The sequence below is a fragment of the Thunnus thynnus genome, chromosome 10, assembly GCF_963924715.1.
Source record: "Thunnus thynnus chromosome 10, fThuThy2.1, whole genome shotgun sequence".
Lineage (NCBI taxonomy): Eukaryota > Metazoa > Chordata > Actinopteri > Scombriformes > Scombridae > Thunnus > Thunnus thynnus.
The window spans coordinates 28,280,125-28,305,055 of record NC_089526.1 but is presented as its reverse complement, the minus strand read 5'-3'; the positions used below and the strand labels follow the sequence as shown (position 1 = coordinate 28,305,055).

The following is a 24,931-nucleotide window of genomic DNA, read 5'->3' as shown; positions in this document are numbered from 1 at the left end:
AGAAATATTTTCTCCCATAATCAGGACATTGGAATGATAATTTTACATCAGTTTCCCCACTGACCTCCCACCCATCTTGTTCATCAGCAATAAACTTAATTCTTGTACAACTTCTTTTTTTCCCAAAGGGGTTACAAATAATTATATGCACAGTCCCCATTTCATAATACTGCTTTCAGTAATGTTCCCTCATTTACAAAGTATTGCATTGAGAGCAAATTTCAAAAAGGGAGAACAAAGTGTATCATCAAACAGAAATACGAGTACTATACAAGAATGCTGCCATCCTCATGAAAACATCCACATCTGAGTTGAAGAAAAGAGACAGGGACAAACAGCCACATATGTATGCAAAGCCATGTGTATATGCCAAAATGTGAGATGCAGGGTTGTGCCTGGTTATCACCGCCAAATGGTGATTTTTAAGGCTAACAAGTCATTAGTAGCAATCTGCAACCTACATTGTGGGCATATACAGAAACTGGTACAGCAAATAAGAATACACAAGTGCCTCAGTAGCTATTTTTGTGTCTAAAATGCATCTCATTTTTGTATTGTCTATTGTTTCATTGAGCCTACATTACAGTGTAAACAATATGTGTGCTACACAAGAATGACTATACAATAACATTACAAACAACTCTGATATAAATTTCATTTGAATTTAAATTAAGATCACTACTCCTATTAATACTGATTGTAAAATAAATTAATGTGAAAGTGGCACCAATATTATTCTTGATTCATTTTTCTTTTCTTTTTCTTTTTTAACCAATGGTTTTGCATTTTTAAGTCTTAAAACGATGAAAGAAGAAGCTTCTCTTGATTGTCCACAAGCAGCGTTTAGCACTGCGTGATGCACTATTCCAGACACAACAGTGTACCAAAACAAAGGAGAAAAAAGGGGTAAAAGTTGGGGGTGGGGTGGGAGGGTAGAAGAAGAACATGTCTTCTCAACTTATTTTACATGCTCTGCAGCATGTGATGAACAGTAAAACTTCTTATGGGTAATAAAGTTTGACAGGTTGTTGAACTGGATATCACAGAGGCGGCAGTACTTGCCACTTCCAGAGCCGTTCACACCTTTATTGGCTGTGGGTGCCGCCTCCTCGTTTGGGGACTTGGAGGAAGGTGACATGTTCTCGTTGGAATCGGCCTGGTTGTCAGTGGCCCACGTAGGTGAGGGATTGGGGGGTTGGCCGTCTGGCTGGGGCTGGTTCTCTTGCTGCGGTGGAGCTGTGCCTGTATGCTCCTCAGGCTTATGCCCCCCATTGACGATGACCATGCCCCTATTTTTGGGCAGTAGGGGAAGGGGCTCCTTGCCAGGGTGGGGGCAGCCATTAGCGGCCGGCTGCTGGGCCTGCTCTCTGGTTGTTCCTGTCTCTCCTCCTCCTGCACCTCCTCCTCCCCCATTAACACTCTGCTCCTGTTCGCTAGCCTCTCCCTGCATCACTGGGCCCCCAGTCACATAATCGGTTGGCTTTATCCCAAAATACGGTGATATTTGCTCAGGACCTTTCACCTTCTTTATTGCTCCGGGATAAAGGCAATGGGGCAGAAACATATTCTTGTTCTCATCTTTTGATGGGATGAGCTGGGGCTCAGCAAAAGACTTGAGTCCCGGCACAGGCCCCAGGTGAGGGGGGAACATGCCTCCATTCTGCACCATCACCTTCCCATTGCCGTTCTTCTCACATTTGCCTGGGCTCTTATCGTAGACATCATCAGGGTTGTTATTGCCTTCGCTCTTCACATCTGGGAACATGGTCGGCTCCAGGCTGCCAGTCTCATTGTGTTGTTGCTGCTGTTGTGGCTGTTGTTGTTGCTGCTGAGCGGCAGCGGCAGCGGCAGCAGCGGCGGCTGTTGCAGGGCAAAAGTTCTGTTTGTGTGCCAGGTAGTTCTCCACTTTGTTAAAACTTATCTTGCACACAGCACATTCGTGATAGTCCAACAGTCTTTTAGGAGAGCTACATGTCTTGTCAGAGACTGGCGAACACTTTTTGCTGAGATCAATGGGAGCGTCCAGCTCCTGCTGCTCCACGGTATTGCATTTGGGAGCCAGAATAGGTTTAGTGACAGTCAGAGAGGCCTCCAGGTGTTTGGGTACCATACCTGGAAAGATGTCACAGCGGGGATGGAAGCGGTCTGCTAGGCTCTCTACAGCTTCCTGGGATGTACAAGGGTTCATGGAAGGAACCCCAAGGAAACCTGGCTGGCTCATAGGGGGCCTCTGGTGGTCCTGGTCAGGGAGACACATCTCATACATCTTCCTGCGCTTGCGGGTTCTCATGGTCCTCTGCATGGAGGGCACCTTGTTGGTGGACATGCGTTTCATGGGTGGGTCGTGACGGGTGGCACAGTAGTACTGCTTGTGGACCATGTAGGTCTCATGACGGCTGAAGGTGATATTGCAGGCATCGCAGGTTGTCTTGGTTGGGTCATTGTCACTTTCCACCAAACCAGTACTGGGGCTTTTTCCCTCCATCTGCTTTCCATTCAGCCTCTCCTCAGCCCCAGTTGGGGTAGAGACCTTCTTCACCTGTCCTGCTAGATCCTTATCAGGCCCTTTGGGCCCAGCATTGATCATGTCCAGCACATTGGAGTTCAGACAGGCAGACTGCATGAGGTGGCTGTCGGCCTCTGCAGGGTGGCAGCCAGTCAACATGCTAACAGAACTGTGACCACTGTTGGGGCTCACTGCCTCAGGGACCTTATCTGAGAGGGCAGAGAAGTCAGGGGACTTTGCCATATGTTGCCAGCGGCTGTTACAGTAGTGCTTTTTGTGGACCAAATAGTTGTCCAGGTTGCTGAAGGTGATATTGCATTCAAAACAGGTGGCCCCTTTGGGCATGAGAGGACTGTAGATGACAGGGGGGTAGCTGTTCCCTCCATGGCGCAGCCTCCGGTGAACTAGCTCTGACATTTTAGCCAGAATCTCAGAAGCCTGCGGGACCACTGAAATGTCTTGGGAGAAAGCAAACTGAGACAAGAAGGGGCCCATGGGAAATGTAGGCATGTTATGCTGCACAGGGGAGGAGGCCAGCCTGGGGCTGGAGGGCTCAGACTTGATCCTAGTGTAAGAAAAACTGGCTTTGCTGCCTGGGTGGGCCTCTCCCTTTTGAACAGACAGCATGGGCTTCTTCTCAGCCTTGTCAGCCTCTCCGTCTGTGCTGGTCTCCTTGTTGAGGGCCCCTTTGGGACTTCCCAGCAGAGCATCCTTCCTGTTGGCCAGTTCAGCGCGGGCCTGCTGCTGCTGCTGCTGGAGGCTTTCCTCAGGCCCCCTGGGGGAATGCTCAGTGCCGTCGCCTTCCCTGTGAAGTTTGCTGCCGTGCCCATGTAAGTCCTGATGCTGTAAGAGTTCCCTGTGGCTCTGGAAGCTGATATGGCAGTGATTGCATCTGAAGGCCGCCTGTGACAGGTGAGACATGATGTGATGCTGGAATGTAATAAGAGAATCTGCCGTGTAGTTACAGATTGTGCATTTCAAGCTGGTGCCAGGAGGGAGGCTCTCTTCCATTTTGACACCTGTGAAGGAGATAAAAGGGAGAAAAGCTCAGAATCTCGCCTCCCACTTCTCCTTTAGAGTTAACTGTAGAAACCATCAAATGCTCATGCATTATGCCAAGCTTATTCCCATCCACTAGATTTTTTTTTTGCTCAAGGATAAACTGTCAGCTGACAGCAGGATATGTATATTTCTGAAAAGAAATGACAGTCATTTTTCCAAACCTGTGTAAAACTCTGTAATTTTTTCCTCAAAACAACACTTTTCAGGACCCTATTTCTTTTAAAAGTGATTGAAAGTATCCATCTCTAAGCACAGTAAAAATAAATAAATAAATAAAATTTAGTTTCCTTCATACATGATATCACTCACCACTGTGTGAAGTGCTCAAGTGCATTTCCAGGGCCCTGGCTCCGGAGAAGCTCTTGTTGCACTGTGGAAAGGGGCAGATACTGGAGGTCTGGTGGGGTCCGGTGTCATTCTCCTCCACGACTGTCTCTGGCTCTCTTTGCCGCCCGCTGCAATAGTACATCAGATGGGCCTGCAGGTTCCTCTCGCTCCGAAACCAGATTCCACATGCCTTGCAGGGGAAGATGTCCTCTGGATGGACACAGAAAGGTACAAAGGGGATATGATATCAGGATACAGTACTTTCTTATTTATGTATAAGTATAAAGATAAAGAGCTTGAACACATGGACACACATGCATAACCCACACACACACACAAACACACACTCCTCTTCTATACTTCTACAGTTCTGACTCTCAAAGCCTGTGTTAAAAGGCTTTTCCACAAAATCCTCAGCTGCTGCATATCGCTGTGTTGCTACCACTGGGTTGGTGCCCTTTCTCAAGGGCAAACAAGAACACTGGACCATCTGCTTACAGAAGCCTCCCTGTTGAGCTGAACCCAGATAGCCCTCGCTAAGTAAACAAACACACTATTTGCATGAGGCGTGTATTTTGCAATTAACACGTTAGTTTGAGCCTCAGTGTGTTTATGTGAACCCAAAACTTGAAGGTCGATGGCTCTTATCTCCAGTGCAGAGACTCATCTGGGTTAATCTACGCCCGGCGGAGACGACGCTCCTTGTTAAGCAGGTGACTGAGTGCAGGCTGTGGACTGGTGTGTGTGTGTGTGTGTGTGTGTTTGAGACAGAGAGAGAGGAAGAACAAGAGCAAGCATGTGTGATTGTGTGTGTCTAAACAAAAGCACATCTCGGTCCAGCTCTGTGTACGTGCAATCATGACGGTGCGTGGACACTCACTGTTGACGATGGCAGTGGGCAGGATGGAAGCCATTGCGGCCTGCTGCGGCAGGAGCTGGATGCTGTCCAGCAGCCTGGCTGGGTACATGCCCTCGCTCAGAGACATGTGGTTCACCGCCTGCAGACGCGAGTCAAAGTCCACTGCAAACGCCACCAGCTCCTCGCCCTCCATCATGTTCTTGGTGGTGGTGCACCACAGTTGACCACCTGGACAAAACAGAGACAGAGGAGACGTTTAAATGCTTGCTGCGAGAGAAGAGAAAGCTTTGCTGCGTGTACACATCAGTACTTCTAGTTTTAAATGTCATGGCATTATGCAAAAGCAGAAATTATGCTTGTGTGAGCCTTGGATGGTGTGCAACATCTCAGAGACTTTTCAATGGCGTGTTGCACAACAGTATGTAGTTTAAACAGGATGTTGGATAGGACATCAAGTGGAAAAGTGGATTGTGCACATGTTTTACTTCAAATACACATCTTTCCTGGAATTAGAAATAAGCCTAATAGTTTTTTGACAAAACCTGCAAGAAAAAAATTATTAATTTTATCACATTTATCACTGAATATGTCTGATGATGTTGAGAATTTGTTTATTTAGTTTAAAGGCTCAGTTCATCCAAATGACAAAAAAAGATTTTTTCTACGTCTAGATTTCTGCTGCCACCTCAGTACAATAAAGGTGGATGACATTTCATTGGTGGTGCTCACAGCATTGAAAATGACATTCAGCAGCAACTTCTTTTTCCAAAATCAATGCCCCATCACTCTGGATAAACAGTAGAGCATACTGTCAACAGTTTTCATGGGGACTGTTTTTTTCTGGAGTCATAATGGAAACTTTACACAGTGAGGTCTGTAAATGATTAGAGTAACAGAAACACTCTCTGGAAAGACATGCTGTTACAACAGACAACCTTTTAAATGTCACTTTTCAATGTTCTGAACAGTACAAATGAAATTTCATTCACCTCCATTATTTTGGCATCAAGGCAGGGATGTATACATCAGGGATGTATCTATCTATACGCGTCTCAAAACCTGGTCAAATGAAACCAAAACTATGTAACTAACGGTAAGTTAGAGAATATGTTTTGTTTTGTTGTTATTTGGGTGAGTCAGTCCATTAAAAGGTAATACTTTTCTTTTTACTGTCACTCAAATGTCATTTTAGACAACTGGCACTCATATCCAGAAGCAGAGCGAACCTCAGCTTGGGTAAACTGTAGCCTACAGTGCTGTTGTCAGCTAGAACACTGAGACAGGTCCTCCATATTATTAGATTGTTGTGTTTTGGGATTAAGCATTCCTCTGAAATCTTCTGAACATATTCATTAAGTCAGAGGAAGGGGGAGGGGGCAGGAGGAAGGAAGGGGGGTAGAGGGAGAGAGTGAAGGTTTTAGCTTAGATAATATTTATCTCAGCACATGACAGGCTTTTCAGCTGCACTTCATTTTCCATTGAAGAGATTAAAGTTTTTAATATGACTATTTACAGAAATCTGGCTGGGGAGATAACAACAAACTATGATACGCTCCCGCTAAATGGCAGAATTAGGACATTGTTTCTGAGGAAAGCTGGACAATTAATTAAAGCACGCTGTTAGCTTTCAAAGATGTGCAAACATACCAACGGAGTGTCAGGCTGAGAGGGGACATGTGATTTGAGCCCTAGCTGATGTGGAATAAAGAGAGTCCTGAGGAGAGGTGTGAAGGCAGGGGGATGCTGCTAAAAAGCCCCCACACATGTGGAACACTGATTACTCATGTTTACACAAAACCTATGAATCACCAGGTTTAAAACCGCCCTGTAGACACAGTGAAGGTGCTCAAGTAAGGCTCTGTATGAAAACAATCCACTTTTCTGTGGATTTATTAGAAATGGAAAACCAGGGGATGGAAACAGAGCCACCATGACTTTACACTACCACAGCATGCATTATGTATAAATCATTGTTAAGTTGCTAGAATGAATTGCCCCATTATTTCAATTCAAAATTGAATATTTCAGATTTCACATCGCTGTTTTGATTAAAACCTTTCTAGCCCTTCCTATCTGCTGGTGAAGCACTGAAAATTAGACCAGCACAAACGTGTCAAAGGAGTGAAATGGTATTAAAATATGCTATCTTTCAAAGTCCCATTTGTGTGCAGGCTTTCTCCCTGTGTGTGTGTGTGTGTGCATGTGCGTCTTCGCGAGCGTGTGCATGTCAGCGCCACTTTAAAGAGCAGTGCCTATCTGTCGGCCAATCTGCTGTGACGAGACACACACTTCAGGCCGCTCCACTTCATCGTTTTGATTCTGTCATACCACACACTGCCTGGAGAGGCCCTTTGAATTTTTATCTCCTAATTAAAATAACAAAACTCCTCTCCACTGTCTGCCCAAGTTACCATCAAGGTAGATACAAACTGCCACTGACAATGGCGGGGAATATACCGCAGTCATAGCCACAAAAGTTTCTCTCCTCTGTGTGGATCTCTTAGTTCAGACGCACTCAGCTTACAAAGAGAATTATAAACTAGGCCCCGACGCCGAGATACAAATCAGTGTTTTTGGATCAATCCAAATCAAAGATACAGTATGCTCTCCTCAGCTGAAATGAAGCAGATTATGTGGAGTCTGATGAAAACATTTTACTGCATTCTGACAGCGGAATACGCACTCAGATTGCATCCCTTTAGCCAAGAATGCTACAGATCCATCTGTTGTGTTGTGAGAATGCTGGAAGTGAGTTTTAGGACTGCATGTCCCAGTTTTACTGAGCTACACAAAACACTGAGGCAGCACTCTGCTTGTTACACTCACTCATCCAAGACAAGGTAGTAAGATACATGGGCTCAGGCTGCAGGATTATGGTTTAAACTATACTTAATATTGTCATCAGAATTAGGAATCAGAGCGGTTTCTCTCAGATTTGTGACAGTTTTAACTGCAATTATGTGCATTACGTAGCCTATTTAGTTTATTTTTTGTTTTGTTTTTTTATTTAGTTTTCTGAAATGCATCATGGGGTCCTAGCTCACATGTAGCTTTCTAATATATGAATATTTCACACATGCTTTTCAGGAATTAATTATTTGAGTGATTACCTGTAAATGCAAATACACATATGTACCCATAATACGTGCACATACTGACACATGCATACAAATGATTCTGCAGAAATGACGCCAGAAGTACCAGGCATAGAAAACAGACTGCACAGAGGCGTCAGACTAAAACAATATTCCATGAAGGAGCTCTCTCGAAAAGATTCGTCATGGCTGTGCTCCCCTGCCAGCCTTTTCCTGACAGGTGATTTAAATCACAGAAACACAGGTGAGCCACCTATGACAATAGCACGATCTGTATGAATGAAGGAGCGAGGAGGGGGGGTCAAGAGTTAAAGCGAAAGACCAAAACCGTGAGTCGTGAAACTGGGGAAAAGGCTGGAAAAAGTGCAGCTTGTGATTTGCACTTGTTTGCCTGCTAACTGTCTGCAGTGAGCTGCCTTTGTGCAGTGGCCAATGCAGTTGGAATGAAGGCTATTGTCTAAATCCTCCTGCAGAGCACCTGATAAAAGAATAAAGAACTATGACATATTCTAAAAACAATGGAGGAATTAAGGGGAGACAATAGGCCAGCTGCCTCATTAAAACAATCAAAAACGGCATCCTGTACGTAGTCCAGATAATTAAAAACCACTGCTTCCTACAGTCTCTCAATACCATATCCACCAGCTCACTGAAGCCCTGAGACTATGGCTCCGTTGGCTAAATGCCCTCTTCCCTCTCTTGCCTTTGATTAATGCTTTATTTGAACATGCAGTTGAAGATGAACATATGAAGGAATTCATGAAACAAAATTATAATGCAAACCCTTTCCCCCCCTATAAGTACTTATAAACTAATCAAACGTCTCAGGATGAATCGCAGGGACTTGGGGCGTGTGTCCCCTCCCCTTTGCCTAAAGCCCCAAGAGATTTCAAAGTGCAGGCATCACAGGGCATTTTTTAATTTTCTTACTTTAAATGACTTTATAAGAAAATGGATGTGTACAGTATCTGTATATGTATGGGGGAGGCAGGGAGAATAGAGTATGAGATACTTGAGCAGGAATGAATTTTTTTTTTTTTTTTTTTTTTTTGCTCCCTGCAAACCGCTACCGCCACCATATCTTAATGAAGCCGCAAACAAATCTCTCATGCCTCGTGCAAAGCTGAGAGACAACAAAGCAGCAGAAATAACAGAAGGGCCTGGATAATTAAACTGGCCTGAAGACAGGTATTCAAATGTTGGTGTGTAAACAGCACAACTCTTTAATAGTTTAGCTGTAAAATGCGTAGTTAAGCACATCAGCACTTGCCTCTCCCATCTGTCCAAACACATTACCATTGCAGAGGCCATTACAGCACTGGAGTACAGTCCCACTGCACCGCAGCCACATATGATGGGAGGGGTTGAATGGGGCTTCTGGGAAAACTAACAGTGGCCCAGTGGCGTTATCTGAATGCATCATGGGTCATATATCGTAAAACATCGCGGTGCACTTTGAGAAATGGGAGAGATTGAGATATGTTGCATAAACTCACAAGGAAGTGTTTGATTATCGTGTTAAACATATTTTAACGAGCAAAAGTTTAAAATCTGTATTACCGAACTTGGGGTATTTCTCTTTGTAAGCCTGATGATGATGATGTGGAAACTTCTTTTTTCTTCGGGTCGGTTATTCAGGCCCTTAAAGTTCTCGTCTCTGTCTATTGGCTCTGCGCTAACTGCTGGTCTTAATTGTGAAGTGAGGCCAGTGGTGCCTGAAGCCACAGAGAGGGTTGTAATTAAAGACCTCTACTCTTCTTGTCTTCAAATCAGCTCCAACTCCTTCTGGTCAAATGGGAACAAGCTCCTTGCACCTACGAATATCAAGTAGCTGCATGCTGTTAACTGCCAGTTCTTTTTTTTTCTTGCTTTTTAACAAAGCTTTATCATAAAGGGGAGTAAATTACAGCATGACACACAAAACAACTTCCCAGTAAACTTCCCTTTTGATGTTTGGATCTTGTGAAATTATTAATCACAAATGGTGGATGAATAATATCTGTATCTGCACCTGACAGCAGACGGTGCTCCGACAAACACTAAACAAATCCTCCTCATGAATACTGGTAAATATTTGGACTGTTTCTGGATCGTCAGAGTTGAACACATTAGGATGACTCATGGCTGTCACACCGTCGTCACAATCAGAGCCAGAGCAAGCAGGCAGAAAGGAAAACGCTGAGTTAGACCCGAGCGGGAACATCATTCACAGGGTCAAACAAGCTTACTATTATTGACGGTACACTAAACTAGAATTAGCTGACTCTACTATTATTTCTCTAAGGCACTGACACAGATTGACTCTCTCCCTCTCTATCTCTCTCCCACTCTCTCCTCCACCGACTCCCTCTCAGGTTTTTTTTTCCCCGCCACTAGGAGGCACTCTTCTCATGCTCAAGCTGCAGCCGGTGGATGTTTTGCTGTGATGATGCAGAGACGCCTCAGACATGGCATAGCAGCATAGCAGCCAGTCTGCCTATACATCCTTGCAGGTAGGTGCTAAAGATCTTACTCTCATGAGAAATGTATTTGGATCAAACAGCATTCCTCTGTCCTTATTTTGACTTGATCTTTACCTGGAAATTATGTTGCGTAAGCTTGAGTATGTAAGAGTAAAATGTTGTATGATTTTTCTATGATTTAAAAATCTTTTGTCTGTTGTTGCCGCATCTCTGTAATTACAGTACCCAAGCATGCCTGATATATGCTTTTCTCACTTTTTTTTTTTTTTGGGGGCAAATTTGATATTTTATTTCTGACATTTCAGATTTGCAGCAAGCAAAACAATCTCCTATTTTCCAGGGAAATAAATACTGTTCAGTAAATATGTGTTTACAGAGCCCTGACTTGCCTTGTCTTGTCTGACACCCCAAACCCCCCAGATTTCACTCCTTTTCCACTACAGTGTCCAGACTAATTTTAGCATCAAGTGTTTTTGCAGATATAGCCAGCACCGAGAGCTCATGCATGGCCTTGAGCGAATGGCACGCGGGTCAGAATCCACAAATTAAAAAGTCCTCCCAGGGGAGCCTCATACACGCGGCTCTCTCTACAGTATACATTCACAGGCAACAAAGACATAAAAGCAGCACACCACACCGAACAATGTCATTCAACACACGGTTTATGAATTGTTTGAAGACAAAAAAAAAAAAAAAAAAAAAACGGTTGAAAAAAAAAAAATCTAGCAATGATGTGATTCAGCAAATATTTTTACTGAGTAAAAAATTAAATGTTTCACTTTGAAATTAAAAGACGTTTCTGTGGCTGGTCTCTGGAGATTTTCAGTACAGTGAGAACGATACTGGCAGGGGGATGTTTGCCTGCTAATAGTGTTGTAATAATTTTGAGGGAGAAAAAAAAAGAAATGTGAATTAGCAGCTATTTTTGCTCTATTAGAGTGCAGTGACAGAGCTTGAGTATTTCAATTTCAATTTGCTTTACAAATGTATTCATTTTTCAAGTTTTTCTATGGAAATTTATTAAACTAAAGCAGAAATATTTCTCACTCCAAACATCACCTGTTTTATTATGATTTTTAAAGAAACCATTTCAAGATGGAACCAGCTGCATTTATTACAGTCATTTTCTTTTTCATTTCCAAACAAATTAAATGTTCTCCTATAAACAGTATATTGACACTGAAGAGCATTTTACACTTTCTATATTGCACATAACACATGTGGGTTCTGTGCTGTCAGTCTGAGACAATACCAGTCACAAATTCCTACAGCACAAAGCGGTTCTCCCTCATTAGCAGCCCCACACACAGTCAGCTCCTCCCTGTCCACAGTAAAGTGGAGTAGACTATTAAAGCTCTGACTGGCTCCTCTCCTCTCTCCTCCGCTCTGCTTTATTCTTTATTTGGACAGGTTTGTCCCATTGAGCACTCTATTAGCTATCCCTCTCTGCGGGTAGTGCTGCCTGTGTCCTGGTTGTGGCCAGTCGACATGTGTTTACTGCGGCCCCTGCTGCGGCGGCAGGCTGGTTGGGGGCCCGTCCTGACCAAGCCCTGCTAATGGGACCAGAAGACCCCTCGTGACAGGACGCCGCTGTGTTGAGCACCGCAGCAGACCCTACCCCTCCCTCCCCTATAGCTGCGGCCCCATGGCCCATGTCCCCCTACCCATCATGCCTCGGCGGGAGCAGGTGAACGGCGAAGGGCCAATGCCGGCGAGCTCGGTTTTCCTGGGAGAGCAGCGCGCCATCACCACGCGCCTCAGTGGTTCCTCCAACATGGCTCCGGCCCTACACCACATGGGCTGGCTGGCCATTCTGCGTGTGTGTATGTGGGTGTGTGTGTGTGTGTGTGTGTGTGTGTGTGCGTGTGTGGGGGTGTATGGTGGATGCCAGCCCTAATGCAAATGCTTGCCGTTTAAAAAATGGGAGCCTCTCTCCTCCTCTGTCTCTCCTCTTTGGAAAGGTCTATTTTGGCCTTCTGGTGCTGGCAGTTATTTTTTTCCTCTCCAGAAGGAAAGAGAGCCAGAGAGATGCACCTGTCATCCATTTTGGAATTCAATATTATTGATCTGGTCATGAGGAATGGAATTTATGAAGTTATGTGTTTTTCTTCATGAATTCTTATCGATTTGTGCCTTAAAACATACATATTTCTCATTTGCAAAGTGTCTGTGTGCCTTATTTACGAGCACGCTAATTTGGTATTCACAGTACAGCAGTAAACAGAAAGTATGCATACACACACACACTCTGACACACGCATACACACACACCAGTCACCAGTGCAACATCCCAGCATGCCCTCTGTCTCTGCACCCCTGTAATTCTACATATTGCTTAAAGTATGTGCTAATTAAATTTTCTGTCGTTTGCAAGAGAAATAAATAATCTGCAGCTAAAAGGCCTAATTGCGTTTGTCACATTGTGTCTCGGTGGCTGGTGCATCGGGAGCACAGCCGCTGCCCTTGCTCATTGCCATTCTGTCGTCCTGGCAAGCCCCCGCGCTGCCCCAGGTATCACCACGCGGCCATCTGGAGCCGACATCTGTCTCTCTATTGATCACAAGGGTTTAGCACTTGATCAAACAGACTGCGACAGGAAATTGCTCTTTTCCCCACAGAAAAGGCCAATCGCCTGCGTGAGGGTAATAGAGTGGAACTGAGATGCAGCACCAGCGCGGTGGGCAGGCGGGCACGGGCACAGCCAGGCAGGCAGCGGCACGGCAGTGTCGGCCGCTGTGGAGGTGGCAGGGATGGCACTGGTGCTGAAGCCCACTGCCATATTACCACGACCATGTTTCTAACCATTCTGCTGATGCAACAGCAGCTTTACACTGACAATCTCTCAATTTTATATGTTTATATAATTCACAATCATGCAACTTTTCAGTTCTGATCCAAGCACATCATTGAGAATCTGTGTATCCATGCAGAGGATGAGAGCATCACCTCAGATTAAAAAAACTGTCATTTGAAGAGCAGAATTTATCTTTCAAGTCATTCAGGTAACTGTCTAAGCCAACAGCTGTCTGAAAGTGTTAGAAAAGCTGGATGCAAGTGAAATATGCTACATGACAAGTACACCAGATGGTGGGAAATTAATGTATTTCCTCTGAAAAAAAAAAACCCAAATAAAAAAAACAAAACATCTCAAAATACTTGTGCATTAACACTGGGGTTGCATTCTGATATTTGAGAATGCCTTTCTGTCAGTGTTTATAATAATTAAAATACATGACAGAGGGAAATTCTAGCTCAAAAATGCACTGCATTGTACAATGATTGTACAAACGTCTTTGTTTTTAAAAAAAATATGTGTTTAATATGTAACTGAGCACCGGGTGTAATGTTTCAATAGTGGGAAATCCCTGACAAGGCTGCAGTTGTCTCTTGTTCACTGGTATCCCCAGTGGAGTTCAACACACTATTAGTGCCTGAGGTGAACAGCTCCTGAATGTGTGTTACAGTATGTTAGCTGAGGCTGTGGTCCACATCTAAAATAGTGGTTTCTCGCTGCTCAGGCATGCTTTCCAGGCACTCACTGTAACATCATGTTTAGCAAGTATGGACAATTTGATACTGAAGGTGACATTTATTCAGCATTGTAGAAAATATTTAATTGTTCCTGCAGAGAGCGAGATATGTTTCCCCTTGCCTACAGTGCTGGGATTGTCCTTTGGAATATGATGCAAATTTGGGATGAAGCAACTAATTCCTTCCTTGCACCTCTGTACACCCCCTCCACCCTCTTCCCCAATCCTCCGCCAGCCTCCATCCTCCCCAGACACGAGGATTCTGATTAATCGTGTGACCGCCCCTCGTTTTGCATTTTACACAATCTCACGGCGCCACGGTGAGATGTGTGAGGTGTTTCGCCACTTTTGGCAAGCTGAAAAGATGTAGCCCAAGGAAGAACAAGTCGAAAGTATGAGGGAAAAAAAATATGACCAGGGGACGTGATAAAAAATTATCAGCCAGTGTGTTTTCCTGTTTGGTTTTAATCTACATTTAATTAAATTCTTATCTGCTGTGTGCTTATGGCTGCATTTGAATGGCGAGGCTGCATTCATTATGAATGGTAAAATTGAACTCAGTACATTGTGTGTGGCCCAATAAAGAAACAAGACTCTTATTGCAGTGCATGCACAAGCTCCGACAGACATGCGGAAAAAATAAGTCAATTAAGATCTGTCTTTAAATTACCGCTGTATCAAAACAAGGGGCGGGAGCATGCTCCATAATAGAATCCTGACAGGGGAGAGAGCACAGTTGACTGTTGTTAATATACATCCCATTTGATACAGCCAATTGTATTAGCCTGTTTATGGAACACGCACAGTTGATGCACGCTAGATTTACTAGTCTGTCATGATAGTTCATAATCGACAGTGCTGGGAAAAAAAAAAAAAAAAGTTGACTTCTATGAATGTGGAGGTCAAATGAAAAATGGCTGCAGCAGTATAATAAGAGTTCCTCATAAAGATTCTGCTGGTTTATCTGAATGTTAGAGGTCAACAGCAAAGGTCAATGACAGAATATGTAGACAATATGTGGGCCACACCAGATACTGAGGAGTTAAATCCAAAGGAGAAGAGAGGAGAAAAAAAAAAGAAGATTCAGCTCCAAAATTGTAATGCTATTGACAAAAGACACACAGCTTATAACGGGCGGGCGGCACTTCATAAGCTAAGAACAATATCCCATAGGCAGCACCCCGGAAAACGTTGAAAAAGACCCTGAGCCGACACTACAAAGTTGGGCCCCGGCAAAATCCCTAAATCTTCCCGTTTGCTTATTCTGAGCAGCGTGGGGGGAGCGGGAAGCTCCCTGCTGCCTGCCCATGTTTACAGAGCCGTTCTCATCTCTAGGCCTTGCTCATCCACGGCACTGACACACGGTGTCGACATGATTAGGGGTCTGCCTTTGCATAGGGCTGCGTGTGTGTGCGGGGGGTGGAGGATCGGCAGATGAATGACTTTGGTGCATCGGAGAGGGATCACAGCAGATAATCGCTCCCGACTGCTGCGCTGGAGCTCTCAGATCTGGTCTTTAAAATAATGTTCGGAGTCAAGTCTCTCCAAAGCTTTTCGCAGGTTATCTTCTGCATTTTATGTTTGCTGTTTAAATCTTAACAGGACACAAGCAGCAAGGGAGAGCAAATATGTCTGGAGTCGGAGGAAGCGGAGTGGAAATGTTATTGCGAGGGGTTAAGATTAGCTGTTGCAGGGGCTGAGGAGATGAAACTCCTCCATTCGAATGGCTTTCATTCCTTGAGAAAAAACTTGGAATGTTGTATTTAACCTTGGGATGCCGGATCCCTGCGAGAAGAAACGGAGGGGATAATGAATCTGACCTCTCACTAAAAGTGACATCATTCAAAGGCATTCACTCAAACACAAGTCAAACACCAAATCTACTTAAGTACATTTAAATACAGACCACCACTAGCACACAGACAGTATGAATACAGTACAACATAAATTCCAATATCATAAATACTGCTATCACACAAACAGAGGAGCCATAAAGTACGGCTGCCTGTGTCTGGGACTATAAACCTCTGGCGTTACTCATAGGGAATAAACACACATGCACAATTTACTGCACTAGATCCCCCCTTTGTTTATCTTTTAAATAAGCACAGTTTATCACCCTCCTGCATAAGCAAATTGCATGCAATGTGTGTTGTTTTAACATTTGATATGCTGTCCAGAAGATTCATTTCTCCCTACGAATTCAATTGTCTTTGCAATATCCTGCTGCCATAGGCATCAGGCCCCATCACCTGTTCGTTATCACTGGCCGTCCTGTTTGGGAGCTCTTGAAACGGTGCCATGGCATTGACTCTCAGTTAACAGCAGGTCTCTGAACTTCTCACGGTTGATGGCGGAGGCTGGAAATTACGCTAACAACTAATTAACATCATAAAGAGCATTTAAATGGACGGACGACACCTGCAACCTTCATTTGCACACGCTAACGCAGAATTACCTGTGTTTTTATTTTTGTAGATAAAGCATGCATTTTTTAACACCTTCTAGAATATTCAGTTTTTGTCTGTGGCTGGCTTTAGAATTGGCACCGCTGTCCTTTTTACTACGTACTGTAAAAAAGCCACCAGGACAAAATAATAATTGTCAAAACAGAGTGCTGGCAAAATTCCTACAGCTATTTTTTTCCTCTTTAGAATTTCATGAGTTTGTATGCACCTTTTAAAAAAAAAAGTGCAGAGCCATTTTCTGTGCCTGAAATAACACATTCCATTTCTAATTTCTATTTGAATATAAAATATTTCCAGGCAGCAGACATGGACCTCCAGTTACTGGTCCGAATAACAAAGTGCTGCCTGTCAGTCTGAGACACTTTGCTGGCTGGCTGAACTAAGCTGGTTTAGACTGACAAGTCTTCAACGGTGGCAGCCTCAGCTTCCACTGGCAGGCCACTCTCTGGAGTCCTTTCTCACTCCCGTCACCGGCTTCCAGCCTCAGAGCCCTCCACTCACAGCCAAAGGAGATGACCACAATACAATCAAGTATCCGTGTTCTTTGAAAGCGCTCTCTCTGTGTCTTTCCTTTAAAGGTCTGAAACAGCGGCTAACTTCCACAGGACGGTAATGCACTCACACCTCATTACAGAGCCACATTATGGACTACAGCAGTAATACGGCTTTAATCTTCTCCAAATCGTTATAAATGTCAAGCTGGGGCCAGGGACTTCCCAGTCTACTGCACCAATGGCTTAGCCTGCTATCCCCTCTTTTCCGTATTAGCTATAGCCAGAGAATTACATTCACTGCCAGATCCCCTGAAACTTTCAACCCTTTTGTTCCAACATTCAATGCACCATTAACATACCCTTTGAAATCGTCTCTCTCCCCCTCCCCAAAAAAGCCCCAAACAGCTAAATATGAAAACAGTTGATACCCCTACCCCGCCACATACACCGCCCGTACCTCCCCCTTCTTTTCCTTAGCCTCTCTTAATGAGACGCAACATCCCTGTCTCTCCACTGAAGGATCCAGACTTTCTGTGTGATAGAGAGACTGCGGCTGTTTATTAATAATGAATTTGGATGTTTGCGTGTGGAATGTTATCAGCGCGCACACAATCCCACCAATAGTTTGCCCTGATGGGGTAGCTGGGTTCCTCATTAGCAGAACATATTTAATCCAGAAGTTTCTTATCAAATGTCACACCTGCATCTCTAAATGGCATTTTCACATTCATTTGCCTGTATTTGGGAGATGAGGCTCCAAGGTGCTTTGCAGAGATTAAGAAGGAGAGAGAGTGCAAGCTTATTTTATCATTTAGCGGGTCTGGAAGGAATCCAAGGAGTTTTTGTCTTGTTGTTGTAATTAGAAAGCCTTTTAAGTGATAACGCCTGCATAGGAATATGAATATGTAGCGATCAGGCCACCCCCCCACCCCCCCTCTTCCCCCCACCCCCCTCATCTTTCTCTCTCTCTCTTTCTGTCTCTCTTCCCTTCTCTCTCTCTTGGCTTTTTTTTAAATTGTTGAATGCTGAGTTTTTGTTCTATGTACAGCAAGGATTAACTCAGAAGCTTCAGAAGTTTAATGAAAGACTTGAAAGTACACACTTTTTCTTGTTTCTGACTGTGACAATGTTTCTTTTTCTTGCGCGAAAACGGACATGACATGAGGGTTCTTAAACCGAAAGCAGAAAGGATGGACTTTCTTCAAGGACACATTTCAGCAGCGGGACTTGACAAAAACTAATGTATAGTAATAAAAGAAAAAACATATTTTTGACACCTATCCAAAATTAAAGTGACTGTTTAATAAAATACAACACTGTGTTATTGAGTTACAGAGCCTTCCAACCTTCACTAAGCCCAGAAACCTATATCAAATCAGTGGTTGAATAAAAAGACGGCTCACATATTTAATATTTCCTGTTACAATGCTCGTCTCCAGCTGTAGAAAATGGAGCAGGTATGCAGTCCCTCTCTCAGTACTGGCATTTAGTCCCAGTGTATATCCAGAAAAGCTGCTGCTAACCATCGGGCCAGAGATAAGTGCAAAACTGAGAAGTATTGATCCAGTAATAGTGGTTCACGCTTTGACTCTGACACCTTAACCCTGCAGACATAATGTCATAGCCTCTTATCCTTTCCTCTTAACACAACCTGCCTATCTCCCACAAGCTGTCACCTCTAGTAATACGCTTCTCAAAAGCTCCCCTAAATCACTGAAATCATTGCACTTTCAGACATTATTTATTTTCCCACCTCTTAAAAGTGAAGCATGATTTACAGTTCGGTAAAAGGTTGTGCTTTTCTTTTTTTCTCTCCTCCTTCTCTCCTCTACCTCCATTTCTCTCTAGACCTACTAACGCTTTCTGTCAAGGTAATTCCATTTCTACCATTGTAAGAGCTGCTACGTAGCAATTACTATGTTAGGTCTGTGTAATTGTGTTGGCTTACAGCGCATGACAAATACAGTTGAGCTAGACCCTGCATAGTGATCCCAGATGTATGCTGGTTTAGACGTTTTCATTAATTGAAAGCGTCACTGTGTAACAGTGCAGTATTACACTCTGGCAGGTATGAATGAAGTCTAATACAGCTTAATTACTCAGCAGCTAAATATGTATTGTAGGGATCCCTTATGTGGGGCTTTTTATCTGTTACAAATCACAAGTTTAAACCACTGGAGGGTGGGAGTGATAATTAGTGAGGATTTAAGCATCCAGAATTCTAATAGAAAAATGCTTGAATGGATCCAAACATCTCTCTCACATACAAACGGCTGTAAATAATCAGACGTTTTCCCCAAACTTTTTTGATCGATGTGTTTCAAAAGGCTGCCATGAGAGCGGCTAGGCCATCGCTGAAGGATGCCAAACGTTGACATTATATGCAAATTTTGTTTATTATCTTGCAGACAGCACAGATCCTGCCTTGGTTGGGCTTCTGCAGCCCACAGCAACTTCCAAGCAAGGTTTATGCACAAGGGTTTCTAATTAGCTCTCTGAGGGCCGCAGTTAGCGCAGCACTTTTCACAACAGCCGTTGGGAAGTTGAACACTAACTTGGAGGGCTCCATATGTTGCCCAGGAGGCCTGAGAGACAGACTGATCCTGTGTGTTTCACATTAGGAGACACTATGTTCACTCCAGAGAGCAGCTTTTCATTCTTCTGTGGATGAAGAAGGGAAACGTAGCCAACTCAATGAATGGAAGCTCTGACTGTGTTCATCATTAGTTATTTATCTTTGGGCTGCCTTCATTTAAAATATACAGTATCCTTTTAAATATGGAGCGCTTGATGAATAAGAAATTGACCCAAAGATATTCAGACACACCATAAACACGCACATGGAAATGTGATTTTTGAAATTCAACTTTAACCCTGCTGCCCAAAAAGCTTTAACTCAGAACAGCTATTAAAACATTTATCTACACAAGAACAAAAAGTGCAAACCACTGAAAATCCGGTCAACAAGAAATGATACTATTTGAGTGTATGTTACACAAATATTTTTGCAGCAAAAACTAAACTATTTTCATTACTGATTAATCTGTAAATGAATCAGTTTATTGGTTTAGTCCACAAAACATCAGAAAATAGTGAAAAATGTTCACACACAAAATGTCAAAACATTCCAAGAACCAACAGGTCAAGACATAAAAATATGCAGTTTACAATAATATACAGCAGATAAAAAACAGGAAATCCCCACATAGCAGAAGTCACAAACAGAAACTGTTTGTTGGTTTTACTTGAAAAATGACATAAAACAATGAATTGATCACAAAAATGGTCTCTTTAAATTTTCTTTATATTGACTGATTGATACATCAGATTTTGTTTCAGCGCCACATTATCACACAAAATTTGTGCAAATAAAAACAAATTCAAGATATGCTTTGGAGTTTTTGATCACTAGTAATGCTTTGGAACAATTTGCATTTCTGCTGCTGATTAGTTAGTGGCATTGCAAACATGCAGATGTGGATATAACAATGCATGATTTAAAAAAATTTAACAAATCGGCTCTGCAGATGTTTTATGAGGAGGGAAGGGTGAGAAACACTGAGTGTAAACAGACCTGGTTAAAACTAAACAGGCACCTTTGAGTCCAATTTGAGATACTTAACGAACTCTGGGTTTAATACTAACAGTTTGCAACAGTTCTGACTCACTAACTGTCCATTTGAGAGTGCAGCTACAGTACCTGAGATTAGACAAAAAAACCTCATCAGCAATATCCATGTTGAGTCAGTGTCTCCCTTGTAGGCCTTAGCTCACCCTCATCTCCAGGCACTCCCTGAGCTCCTATTTCAAGGCTCTGATGATCTTATATCTCCTTCAAAAGCTGATTTTTGCTGAAGAAAACCCTGGTTCACCCTCCCTCTCTGCTCTCTTTTTTTTCTGAATTGCCATCTCAGTTTGCCTCCCTTCAGTCTCAATCAGCGTGCGTTCTGCTTTTGACCCCGGCGGCGTGAAAAAAGACGATGTGCCTCATTAACTAAGGCATCACACTGGCTTTTTCAACTTATTGTCTCTCGCACCTTATCCGGCCCTTCATCTTAAACTTGGAATAAATTAGAACGATAACGATCGCGTGTGTGCCATTAGTCACAAATGAAGTGGTTAACGCAAAAAAGGGGGAAGATAAGGCTGAGATCTGATGCCGAATCATAAAAGGGAAGGCAGATTGTTGTAAAATGGCAGATAGACCATGCAAATTGGGTGCCGACATCATGAAGCGATGTTATTACCAAATTAGCTTGTGTTTTTTTCCCGCCCATCCTGATCACAACCCTTAGGAGGAATAGCAGAGAAAAAGGACACTATTGTGTGGCGTTCACAGACATTATTCATTGAACAAATACTTCAGATTATACAGGAGGCACTGATGCTGCCTTTACCTCTAAGATGTATTTGCTTTTAATTCATACATTCGATTGTGACATTTTAAACAATTTCTCTATTGAGACTCAAGGCATTACAGGCCAAATGACAGTCCTGAGTAAATAGAAAATGGGAGGGGATGGGGTCTAGATAAGAGAATACAGTGTTTGTTCAAGTTGAGTCTACGTTTTCTGTTGGCTAAGGACTTTTGCTGTCTTTTGCTCTCAGGTGAAGCTTTATCGGTATCTAATGTTTAGTCATGGCCTCACAGCTTAATACTTCCAATATTTGGCAGTATGATTTGTACCAAAATGAGATTTGTAGAGGAGAATCTTTTTAACCGACTAGGAAATGAGGACAATAACTGAATCCAATGCAGAGGACAATTATCATGTAAAAAAGCGAGCGTGTGACACATCGCAGGCCGAAGTAGCGTCACTCCTTTCTGAAGAAGACAAACTGGTAGATTGAAGGTCTCTTGAATCTGGGCTGTCACTGGGGGTAGGGGAGCTCTTGTAATTTGCAGAACTGAATCCATGGAGCAGGCATAAGGGAATAAGTTGGAAGAGGAAGAAGACAGAGAACAAACCTGGCAGGCACGTTGAGGCCATGCCAGTCCTGCCTGCGCCACGCGGTGTGGCAGGGGGGCAGTGCCAGGAAATGTGGCAAGAGGAGGAAAGATCAAACAACAAGGGCTGCAGATCTCCACCAATCTGCTCTGTATTAATGTCAGAGCCAAGGAGCAGCTGAACCAGACGTGATCCACAATGTGTGACAGCGATGCATGTGTGTGTATGTGTGTATGTGTCTATATGACCATTCGCCGCAAACTGGACCAAATTCATAGTGGCCTGGTGGTATGAGAGACGACTCAAAACTGTCTTAGAGTGTGAAACATTTTTCCAACTCTGAAAACTCTTGAGGATAGCAGATACTAAAGAGTTTGCTCTCCGTTTGCATTTTTCACTTCTTCACTATTATATTTCTAATACAACAACAACGACCGTGCTTGAATCTGAGCACTCATTCCGAGGTATTCTGCATGTGTCTCTGGATGTCAGACACACTGTAGCCCATGATGGAGTAGCGGGAACCGGGTGCCTGTATCGACAAGCCTCTCAGCTCCAGTGGGCTGCACACACGGGCCTGCATCCTGCTCCAAAAACTTGTTCTGTATAGCTGCAATAAAGCAAGCAGACGGCAAATGAGCTCCATGCTGCCATCGCTCCCTCCCGGACAGATGGCAAAATTAGACAATATGCTTTCCAAAATTACACTGAAATCACATGGCTGCGTGTCTGTCTGTCTGTCTGTCTGCGCGTCCATCCGTCCGTCCCGCATGGCATCACGGCCATCTTTGCCGGGGTGTGCCGCCTGGGCAGGGGCAACGTGGCGTTGTTTGGGCTGATGAGGAAGCTGGAGCCAGCCTCATTGCTGTTGATTGATATCGGAGCGCTGCGATGGGATGTAGGGCCAGCCGGAGCATCGATGAACGTGGGGAAAAGAGGGTGGGGTGGTGGTGGTGGTGGGGGGGGTGCATGGGTAGGAGGGATTGTTGCGGTGAGGGGGGGGGGGGGGGGGGGGGCAGCTGGGGAATGAGCCTGTTCTATGACAATGCATGATGAACAGCCTGCTATTTGGAGTGCATCTGCAGGAGCCAGTTTGTAGCGCCGGGTCCTTGGAGAGATGTGGGAGGAGAGCAAATGTTTGAGGAGTGGACTCTGCAACTGCTGAATCTCCCAGCGCTCCATGTATTTTGGGAGTGACACAGAGCATCTTATGACAATATTAGCCTCTATCCCTCCTTGTCTTTTTGAATAGAATCTTGAACTGGAGACTGATAATGGTATCTTCACTGATACGGGAGTCTGTGCTGCGAACTGGGGAAGGTCTGCTGTTTTGGAGGAATCTCTGCTGAAAATCTTGTCTGAGGGAAATTACGTGATTCCTCTGCTATTCACAGTGCGAGATAGAATTGCAGAAGTTGGCAGCATGACTATCTTGTCATGTAAATAATTCAACAGAGGAGCCTCCTGCCCTCCAAAAAAAGAAAGCACAGCTTTCATAGTTACTGTGCAAACAGAGCACTTAAAGTATAGCCAAATTTGGAAGAATAGCACGGAATATAGATTTCATGAAAGACTTATTTTGACTTTGATTTTCATATGCAGACAAACTGAAAAAAACAACAAAACAACAACAGGAGAAATCTGACCCCAATATTTTTTGCAAATTGACTCTTTACAGCTTCAAATACATTAACTCACCTCAAGCTCAGCTGCAATGATTGAAGTATCAATTTGAAAGTGAAAAATATCCTCTAATTAACTCAATAAACATAAGCACATCCATTACTGGGATGAAAGTGGAGCTGCAGATGGCAGGATAGTCTGAGTCTGGACTAAGCCATGAGTGTAGCAGCCAGACAAAGTGTGTAAAAATTAATAAGTTACACAGTGGCTCAAACTGTTGGGACTTTCTGAAGAGACGAATGGTATATATTCAGTAGAATGATCACAACCACAGACTGCTCATCGCTGGCTTTGATTGGCCTCCTGGTCTGTCACTTGGGAGAAACCTCAGTCCCCTCGGTGAAGGCTCTGTCGCCGTCTTTGTGCCCTGTTCAAGCAATTATGCCCGGCTACATGTTTTCATATGGGAATGGATGAGGTAGGGGAGGTGTGTGTGTGTGTGTGTGTGTGTGTGTATGTGTGTGTATGGGGGGGGGTGTCATGTGAAAAAGTCATTTTGGCACTGCACTCTTCAGTTCCGGTCATGCTCTGTACCGACGCAAATTAAAACCTCCCCAGTAGCCTATGTAAATATGCTGTCTACTGCGCTGCGCTTTAATGAGCCATGATATGAAAGACATCTAAAACCAATGGAAAATAACTGGCCACTTAAAGGTGGGGTGCGTCTGACAGGTGACAGGTAGAGCCAGGTTTAAGACGGGGTTGGGTGGTGGTGGTGGTGGTGGTGGTGGTGGGGAGGGGAGTGGGGGTTTGCAGGATGATGGGGGCAGACCAGCTCTGGCATTCAGGAATAATCTGGAGCTGTGAGCTGCAAGCCAGGGGAGAGTAACCAGCTTTTTAGCCTCAGGCATTTCAAAGAATTCTGGGTGGCGGTGGTGGAGAGAGAGAGAAGGGGGAGCAGGCGGAGATTGTGTCTGTGTGTGTGTGTGTCTGCATACCTGGTGTGCACGCACTTGCCCATTTTTAAGGGGGTGGGATGTTGTTAGGTGAGAAGTGAAAGGAGACAGTTACTATGTCTCCTGCCTTGAGACACAGCTCATTGTCACCAACTTAAAAAATGTACATAATTTCCCTCCATACACACACACACACACACACACACACACAGACTGACACACACACAGCCCTCAATCCTCTAATAACCTGTCTTCTAAAAACCTTACAAGGATTACCTATCTGGAAATCTGCTTTGTATGCAGAATGTGATGGCGGAATGGAAATGAGCAACTGTTCAATATGGCGTCTACCAAAAAGGGAACCACATCTGCACAAACCGATTAATCCGAAACATTCAGAGGAATCTCAAGTCATTTACAATATCACAGAATCCATAATCAAGATTTACTGCCAGAGCCTGAGTCTGCAGCACAGAGTCAATGCCCAGTTCAATGAGGGCTGATGGAATGTATAATTTCATGACAGATGCACGCATTCACAGGGGAACACAGGGTCATTTTAACATTCACAGGCAAAAAATACAACAACTTACCCTAGAA

General features: G+C 43.9%; 1 protein-coding gene across 1 annotated transcript in view; it reads right to left on the bottom strand.

The window, feature by feature from the left end:
- Window positions 1-68: 68 nt before the first annotated feature.
- Window positions 69-24,931, bottom strand: part of zfpm2a (zinc finger protein, FOG family member 2a) — a 118,563-nt gene continuing 93,700 nt past the window's right edge. Inside the window, exons 6-8 of the mRNA XM_067602373.1 lie at window positions 4,776-4,982; window positions 3,878-4,105; window positions 69-3,525 (exon numbers count right to left, since the gene is read on the bottom strand). Coding sequence (XP_067458474.1) covers window positions 959-3,525; window positions 3,878-4,105; window positions 4,776-4,982 — 3,002 coding nt within the window. The 3' untranslated portion in view covers window positions 69-958. The remainder of the gene's footprint in view (window positions 3,526-3,877; window positions 4,106-4,775; window positions 4,983-24,931) is intronic.